Source organism: Acinonyx jubatus, chromosome D3 (assembly GCF_027475565.1).
Source record: "Acinonyx jubatus isolate Ajub_Pintada_27869175 chromosome D3, VMU_Ajub_asm_v1.0, whole genome shotgun sequence".
NCBI lineage: Eukaryota > Metazoa > Chordata > Mammalia > Carnivora > Felidae > Acinonyx > Acinonyx jubatus.
In genome coordinates this window covers 25,364,229-25,373,216 of record NC_069392.1, presented here as the reverse complement: position 1 = coordinate 25,373,216, position 8,988 = coordinate 25,364,229, and the positions used below count along the sequence as shown (strand labels likewise).

Sequence of the window (8,988 nt, the reverse complement as noted above, 5' to 3'; positions counted from 1 at the left end):
ACTGCATAGGACTGTTCGTTTCTTGGTTTTGATAGTACCCTCCCACCGGTACAAGATGTCAACATCGGGGGGTGGGGGGGACCCTGCCAAGAAGCCACCGAAGGACCCTCGGTAGTCGGTACCTTCGCAACTTCATGAGAGTTTATCGTTCTTTCAAAAGAAAACAGTCCATCAGCAACCCGTGGAAAACACCAGCTGTTACAATGGAAACGAGGTCACGTCAGAACAATGCGGACTTGTGGACGGATTTAAGTTGGTGTAGGGCACTTGGTCAAGAGCCAGCCCCCGGGGGGGGGGGTGGACTGAGAGGGCTTTCACCCAAAGGAATGGGCTTTCTTTGTTAACTGTCCTGAAAAGTGTTCCTTTAGAAGAGAGAATGCAGGCGGGGAGCGAGAGATGTCTTCCTGGTTCCAGGCCCAGATTTGGGTTTCGGGGAGGCGTGGAGAAGCTCCATCAGTGGGAAGAATCGTCCAAGCTCCCAAGGCAGAAGCTGGGCAAACCAAAAAGCCTGGGTTTCTTAATGACGAGGCCTTTTGGAGAGGGGGGGGTGGAATCACTGGGATTTAAACAGTAAAGGAAAGATATGTCATTCTTCTGCAGCCTAATGGAAGAAGGGGAACATTCTGTCCACATCACATTTTACCAAAGAGAAATTTCACCATCTGATGAATTCGTATGTTCTTTGATGCCCCTGCAGGTGAGGCTGATACATTGGTTTTGATGAGGATGGTGGCCAGCTGTATTTTCCCAAGAGGCCACAATTGTATTTCTCGCTGCGTGGTGACCTTGCCACTCCAGCACCAAGAGGAGGGATTTCTCTATTCCTTTGAATGGGGGACAACCCTCCGACTATGACAAACGGAGAGGAAGTGACCCTGGGGCGGCACATCCCTGCAGTGATTGGCTGTTCTTTCTGCAACACCTACATGGGGGAAGCCAGCCACCGCGTAAGAAGCCTGGGTGTCCTGGGGCGCCTGGGTGGCTCAGTCGGTGAAGCGTCTGACTCTTGGTTTCAGCTCAGGTCATGATCTCATGGTTTTGTGAGTTGGAGCCCCGCATGGGGCTCTGTGCTGATGGTGCAAGAGCCTGCTTGGGATTCTCTCTCTCCCTCTGCCCCTCCCCCTATCATGCTGTTTCTAGAAAGAAAGAAAGAAAGAAAGAAAGAAAGAAAGAAAGAAAGAAAGAAAAGAAGGAAGGAAGGAGAGAGAAAGAAAAGAAAGGAAAGAGAAAGAGAGAGAAAGAAAGAAAAGAAAGGAAGGAAGGAAAGAAAGAAAGAGAGATAAAGAAAGGAAAGGGAAAGAGAGAAAGAAAGGAAAGGAAGGAAGGAAGGAAAGAGAAAGAAAGGAAGGAAGGAAAGAGAGAGGGAGAAAGAAAGAAAGAAAGGAAAGAGAAAGAAAGAAAGAAAGAAAGGAAGGAAAGAAAAAAGAGATAAAGAAAGGAAAGAAGGAAAGAGAGAGAAAGAAAGAAAGGAAAGATAAAGAAAGGAAAGAAGGAAAGAGAGAGAGAGAGAAAGGAAAGAAAGGAAGGAAGGAAAGAAGGGGAGAGAGAAAGAAAGAAAGGAAAGAAAGGAAGGAAGGAAACAAGGAAAAAAAGAAAGGAAAGAGAAATAGAGAAAGAAAAGAAAGAAAGTAAGGAGAGAAAGAAAGAAAGGAAGAAATGAAAGAAAGAAAAAAAGAAAGAAAGGAAAGAGAGAGAAAGAAAGGAAAGAAAGGAAAGAGAAAGAGAGAAAGAAAGAAAAGAAAGGAAGGAAGGAAAGAAAGAGATAAAGAAAGGAAAGAAGGAAAGAGAGAGAAAGAAAGGAAAGAAAGGAAGGAAGGAAGGAAAGAAGGGGAGAGAGAAAGAAAGGAAAGAAAGGAAGGCAGGAAAGAAAGAGAGAAAGAAAGGAAGGTAGGAAAGAGAGGGGGAGAAAGAAAGAAAGAAAGAAAGAGAAAGAAAGAGAGAGATCTGGCTGTCCTGAGATCACCATGCCGCGAGGAAGCCCAGGCCAGCCATGTGGACAGGCTACACGATAGAGAAACCCCTAAAAGCCTCTCCAGGCTCCAGCCTCCCCGGGCCCACGCACCAGACACGTGAACGAAGAAGCCTTCGGCCGACAGCGGTACCCTCCGCGCCACCCCCCCCCCCCGACGGCGAGAAGCAGCCAGCTCTACTGCAGCTGACTTCCGGGACCGTCAGATTTCACAATAAGCCGCTGTAAGTCACGGAGCGTGGGGCCGGCTGGTTTTGCAGCCGACAGGTGCACGGGACAATGAACGAGGCTGGGTGTGTCCCGCGACCCGGGGAGCGGCGACCGGGAGCTTCCCCGGTTCAAAGCTCCATCGGCTGTCCCTCTACTAGGGTTCCAAGACCGGGAGAGGTAAGAGTTGCCTCGCGCTACGGGCTCACCACCCGCCCCCCTCCCCCCACCGCTGCCTACAACCACCACCGGCCTCTCCCGAGAAGCCCATGAAGTTTTGACTTCCCCATTTTGTAGATGAAGAAAGGAAGGCCGAAGCCACACAGCCAGTGATGTGGGGGACACAGGCAGAAGGCAACAGCAGATAGAACTAAATTTCCTTACAACCTGCAGCCCATTGACACATATTTGAGGCTCCCTACTGTCTTACTGCTAAAGCTTCGCTAGAGGGAAAACCACCTTAGTTTGACAATAGCTAGGCCTCCGGGATCCTGTGCACATGAAAATCTCTCTGCAAACTTCCCCTGAAAGTTCCCCCCAACTCCATGGTATATAACCAGTCTCTCCTCAGGGTCCCGGGGCAGCTCTTCCTGCCCACGGGTCCTGTCCCCGTGCTTCGATAAAAATCACCTTCTTGCACCAAAGACGTCTCCAAGAATTCTTTCTTGGCCGTCGGCTCCGGACCCCACAAACCCCACTATCACCCCCAAAACCTCATCAGGCCAGTAAGGGGGCCTGACTCCCCAAAATCTACGCTCCAAACCACTGTGAGCCATTGCCTGCCCAAATCCTGGAAGGCAAGGGAGTGTGGATAGAATACCTTCACCCTTAATAAGGTATGAAACTGCTCTGGGCCCAGCCAGTCCCTCAGCATCTGCGGGCCGTGCAGTAAAGGCCTAACTCAGCGGGCTTGTACGTGCCGAAGACAAGACTGGCCCTCGAGCAGCTTTTGAGAGGTTATCTCTCAGCCCTTGGAATATCCTAATAAAAGTTGTCTTTCCCTAGCAGGAACTCTGGGCCACAGCAGGTACGACCCAGTGGGATCTGTGGGGGAGCCTGGGAGCACGCTGTATCATTTGACTGCAGGGGCTGGAGACGGGGTCACTAAGGTCAGTCAGATGGGTGCCCCATGCCTACAGCTGATGCCCAATGAAAATACTGCGCACCACGGCTCAGGCGAGCTTTCCTGGCCGGCCATGCTTAGTACACCGTGTGCATATGTGGCTGGTAGAGTTGAGCCCTGTCCGTAAGCCTCCACCGGGTGAGTGTAACTAGAAGCTCACTCCTGGTCTCTCTGTGCCTGTCCTGCCTACATTTTTCCTTTGCAGATTTTAATCCGCATCTTTTCGCCATAATCAGCTGTGACTGGGGCGCCTGGGTGGCTCAGTCAGTTAAGCGTCTGACTTCGGCTCAGGTCATGATCTCACCGTTCGTGAGTTCGAGCCCCGCGTCGGGCTCCGTGCCGACAGCTCGGAGCCTGGAGCCTGCTTCGGGTTCGGTGTCTCCCTCTCTCTCTGCCCCTCCCCCTGCTTGCACTCTGTCTCTGTCTCTCTCAAAAATAAATAAACATTAAGGGAAAAAACAATGTTAAAAAAAAAAAAAACCCTGGGGCGCCTGGGTGGCTCAGTCGGTTGAGCGGCTGACTTCGGCTCAGGTCATGATCTCGCGGTCTGTGAGTTCAAGTCCCGCGTCGGGCTCTGTGCTGACAGCTCAGAGCCTGGAGCCCGTTTCAGATTCTGTGTCTCCCTCTCTCTGACCCTCCCCCATTCATGCTCTGTCTCTCTCTGTCTCAAAAATAAACGTTAAAAAAAAAAATTAAAAAAAACCCAAAAAACCGTGTGACTGTGGGTCTCCCAGCTAACCTGGGAGTCCCTCTAGCAAATAAATCACCGATCCTGAGTGGCCTCGGGGGACCCAACCCAGGAGCTCAGCTGTGCCTGGCTGAGCCCCCAAGATGGGAACCTTGTTCGCCGGCCATCAATCCACCTGCCAAAATCTGAAATGGGGAAAAAAAACCCAACAAAATACAAAAAACAAAAAAAATCTGTTCGCTCTGTAAAGTAAGGCACAGACAAATGAGTCCCTGGTCACTTTATTCAAATAATTTTTTTTTCCTCTGAAATCTGAGAAGAACTGAGGAGGAATCAAAGAAAACCTCATATATTAAATTCTTAAATAGATTCTTTGAATTCAAAAGTAAGTCAATAGGAGAGAGGCACAGGTGTGGGCCTTGTCCCCGCCAACAAAGCCGCCAAGGCAGTCCTGCAAATTAAGAAAAATGGCAAATCCATTTCTTTAAAAAAAAGTTCTTGAGGGGCAAGATAAAAAATACCGAAGTTTCAAAAGCCAGCCTACTTCCCACACTCTTCTTCGTTCTTCTCCACCCTGGGGGGGGGGGGGGGAGGGGGGCTGTCCACAGGTAGAGAGTCTCCAGGTTAAGTTTTCGGTGATTCGGCTTTTTTTGCAAACATATGCAAATACATTCCTCGTTAGCAGTCCTGTTTTGGCGATTAAGAGCAAGCAATATGCTTGGATTAGAGGTCCGATTTCCACTCGAATGCAAGGTGTCTTCTCCTCTGGGCAGCAATCTGCAGAGATCTGGACAGAGGATACAACGGCATTAGGTGCGGAGTAAGAATTCGGAGACAGACCTTTCGTATTTGTACGTGTGATCGGGGAGGGGATGGTCTCGCCACGTTCACACACACACACACACACACACACACACACACACACACACACACGAACAGGTGCAGTTTCCTCTACGCGCCCCCCACGGCCAGAGAGAATTTAAATCGAAAAGCGTCCCTCGGGTGGCGGGGGCGGGGGGCGCCTGGTTGAGCGGTTGAGGTCATGACCTCACAGTGTGCAGGTTTGAGCCCCACCTCGGGCTCGCTGCTGTCGTGGGCGTGGAGCCCACTTTGGATTTCTAGAAGTCCCCTTCTCCTTCTGCCCCTTACCTGCTTGTTCTCTTTCTCTCAAAAACAAACAAACAAACAAACAAAAATAAATAAATAAATAAATAAATAAAAGCTTTCCTTGGGTTCTTACCCACACCTCAGCCTGGGTCCACCCGACCTCAAAGATCTCTTTTTACTTATGAAGAGACCAGTGGCAATGACGTGATAAAACACCAGTGGGATTTTTGGAGGTGAGGGAAGGATCAGCATTTAACGCCAACTGTTCACCAGGGATGAGCTAAAAAAAAAAAACCACCCTGTACGTGGTATCTCATTGAAACAGCAAAGGGAGGAATATATCTGGCTTCTGTCAACAGGAAGGTTCAAAATTCTACGAATGAATTTTCCGGAAGGAGCACGAGGGGAAGGGGTTGGGGAGAAACGTGGAGAAGGAGTCCTCGTGGTCCGACTCTTGATTGGGGCTCAGGTCACGATCTCACGGTTGGTGGGATGGAACCCCGTGTCGGGCTCTGTGCTGACAGCGTGGAGCCTGCTTGGGACTCTCTCTCTCCCTCTCTCTCTCTGCCTGCTCCTCCCCATTGTCTCTCTCTCTCTCTCTCTCTCTCTCTCTCAAAATAAATAAATACATTTTAAAAACTTTAAAAAATGAAAAATAAGATCGGGAGACCAAAACACAGACGCCAGGCAGGGAGTGTCTTCATAGTCTAGAGCAACGGAGAACAAGTGGGTTGTGACCTCTCTGTGGGGTCACCCGAGAGGCAGGGGAAGTGAACTTACTGGCTTAACGCCAGTGCCCACAAGCACAGCGAGGGGGCAAGGCTTCCTGGATTCCCCATGCGCCCACCTGGGCCAGCTCACTTCACCTCTCGGCCACCCTCGCGGGGCAGACCCGCGTGAACCCCCGTTCTCCAGACGTCAGAAGCGGAGGCCGTGAGAAGTCCAATGTGAAGTGAGTGCCCGAATCTTTGACTTCCCAAGGTCAGAACCTGCGCCTCTCCCCCCTTCGCAAAATTCGGGTAGATGGATATGCCCTTCAAATCGGTCCCCCAAAGCGAACTCTGGAAGAAGGTGACCTCGGGAGGGATTCTGCCGTTTGGTGACTCTGTGGCCTTGGGCAAGTCAAAGCCCTCTCTGGGCTCTAGTTTCCTCCGCTGTGTCCGCTGCCTTCCCAGGGATACTGAGGGTTAAATGAGTCCCACAGGAGTAGCACTCTGTCCAATGCCCTGGGGGTTATTCTTGGACCAGACTTGCTTGGAGCTTTTATTAGAACATTAATTGCTCTGGGCCAACCTGATACGGTTTATAGAAGCAGGATCAGCAGGCAGCGTTCTGTGCAAAAATGTTTTGAATCCCCACCCCACCCCCCATCACATTGGTCCCTGGCATCCCCCCTCCCCAAAGGCAGACAAACCTTTTCCTAGTTGGTTCGGCACTGGTCCCTGCCCCCACGGGATCCAGAGCTGGGTGACTAGTCTGTGATTCTATAAATAGCTCCCCCGGCCTGTCGCCATGGAAACCCCCACAAGGGCCCTGGTCAGTCCACCTGGATGGACACTCCCCCCCCTCAAGGGAGGCTCTGGAAGGACAAGCTTTTCAGGGAGGGGCTCCCGAGCTGGGAAGGGCAGCCCCTCCTCCCCAGCCCCCTCCCCCAGGAAGTCTGCAGGCCTACCTGGAAATCATGAACTTCCTAAGTGGGAGGAGGTGCTGTTCTGGTTCACCTGGAGGAAGACAACACACAGAGGAAGGGATCACGGCCAGGCTGGGGGGCCAGGGTCTCACTGCCCTGAGGTTCAGCCCTCAGCCTCACTGGCGCAGGCACACTCTCCCTCATCGGGGATTTATTGCACACTACTACAGACGGGCCAGGTGCTGGGGATGCTGTGAACATGACCGACCTGGTCCCACTCTTCTACAGGGAGAGCCTTAAGAAATACATCTGCAAGATAACATCGCGTCCACCCACTCGTGGGCCTATACGAGTGACTTTGGAGCTACTTCCCAAAGGGTGTCAGGAAAGGCCACTACAAAGCTGTTTGAAAAACAAATATGTGCTCTGTGTCCTGGGTTCCTGGCACACAGCTCGGAAAACCCTAGACTCTCCCTAGTGAGAACAAGCCTGTCTTGTATGCTAATGAGGTGACTGGCCTCTGGCCTCAGGATGCAGGCTGGTGGCTAGAAGGACGGAGGCATGACTCTGGGGAGGGGAGAGGGGCTGGAGGGTGAGTTAATGACCAGTGATTTAATCAATCATCCCTGCTTCACGAAAGCTCCATAAAACCCCTAAATAACAGCTGCAGGAAGCTTCCAGATTGCTGAACACAGCCCAAAGGGGGCATGGGAGTGCTATACCTCTTACCTGCACCCTGCCCGGGATAGCTCTTCCGTGGTTGTTCCTGAGTCGCATCCTTTATAATAAACCAGTAATCTAGGAAGTAAAGTGCTTTCCTCAGCCCTGTGAGTTGTTCTAGCAAATTCCCAAATCTGAGGAGGGGGTCATGGGGACCCCCAAATGGTAGGTGGCTGCGCGGAAATGTGGGTAGCCTGGGAACCCCGCTGTGGCTGGCGTCTGAAGTGGGCGCGGTCTCCTGGGACCGAGCCCTGAACCTGCGGGGTCTGCCACTAACTGTGGGGGTGTCACTGTGCAAACCGAACTGAATTTAACACCCACTTTGGTGCCTGTCTGGAGAATCAGAAACTGGTTGTTGGGGTTGGAAAACGCCCCCTAAGCCGAGATCTAAAAGATGTAAGTGAGGCCAGGCACACAAAGATCTGGCTGGAACAGCAATCCCTGGCAGAGGGAACAGCCAGAACAAACAGGGAGGGTGTTGGGTGCCTAGCGAGTGAATATCCCTTTTTGTATTCGCAGCAATGGCAATGTGTGAGCTGCTTTGGTTTGCTTGCTTACTATTCTTCCATCTTTTGGGGTTCAGGATCATCATTTTAGAGGGCTGTAGAGGACCCGGAAGACTTTTTTTGTGCCACCATTTACCTAACGGTTGAGCCACCATTTACCTAACGGTTAAGACTGAATCCAACTTATGTGATGCCCTGAATGAACTCATGTGCACTCTAGAGGCCAGGGAGGGAGATGGGGGGAGGGAAGCAGGGGTCGGATGTGGTCTGCAGGGCAGCTCTCCTGGGTGGCAAGGTTCACGATGACAGGGCACATGCCGTGCTTTCACATTTTGCTCCTAAGCAAGCACGAAAACAGTCCCAGGCCAGCCAGCTAGACATCTTGAGTGTGGCCACACGTTCGGGTACGGTCCAACGTTTTTGTGAAACAATTTAGCCTGATGCTTCAAGAGTCTTCCAAAGAACTGGACCCTTGCACCCACCTATGACATTCCGTGACAATGGATTCTAAGGGAATGGCCCAAGAGAGCCCCCCCCCCCCCAGCAGGAGGGAGGCAAAATCAGGATGATGGGCATGTGCCACCATTTCTGCAAAAACTGGACAGGACCTTAGGGCAACAGTTAATTGGTGGCCCATAATGCGTTCCAGAGAATACTGTGAAACCATCGGGAAGGGCAGTAGACGGAAAATCCAAAAGATGGGAAAACACGAAGAACACGAAACCAAGCAGCCCATGCAATGGAATTGCATGGAATAGAAGATAAATAGTCAGGTGGGCCGAGAAAGGATAATCCGCAAAACTGAAGGGCGTTCCGGACAGTGGCTAATTCCCCTCACCCTGGCTTGTGTTTGCTGCTCGTTACATCATTTTTTGGTTAAACCAAGCGCTAAATCACTGCTGACTAATCTTGGCAATATTTGTTCACAGCGGCAAGACGATGGGGTCTCTGACTCCCAGAAAGGGAGCGTGGAGCCCTCCCCGAAGAACTGAGATGTGTACAAAAGCCCGGGACCCCGGACAATGAGCATCTGTGATT

The 8,988-nt window shown here is 51.3% G+C and overlaps 1 protein-coding gene across 4 annotated transcripts in view; it reads right to left on the bottom strand.

Moving 5' to 3' along the window:
- Positions 1 to 4,252: 4,252 nt before the first annotated feature.
- TPST2 (tyrosylprotein sulfotransferase 2) overlaps positions 4,253 to 8,988 on the bottom strand; it is a 52,438-nt gene continuing 47,702 nt past the window's right edge. For all 4 annotated transcript variants that reach the window (XM_027050926.2, XM_027050925.2, XM_053205474.1 and 1 more), the window contains 2 exons: positions 6,767 to 6,815; positions 4,253 to 4,774 (listed from right to left, as the gene is read on the bottom strand). In XM_027050926.2, coding sequence (XP_026906727.1) covers positions 6,774 to 6,815 — 42 coding nt within the window. In that variant the 3' untranslated portion in view covers positions 4,253 to 4,774; positions 6,767 to 6,773. The remainder of the gene's footprint in view (positions 4,775 to 6,766; positions 6,816 to 8,988) is intronic.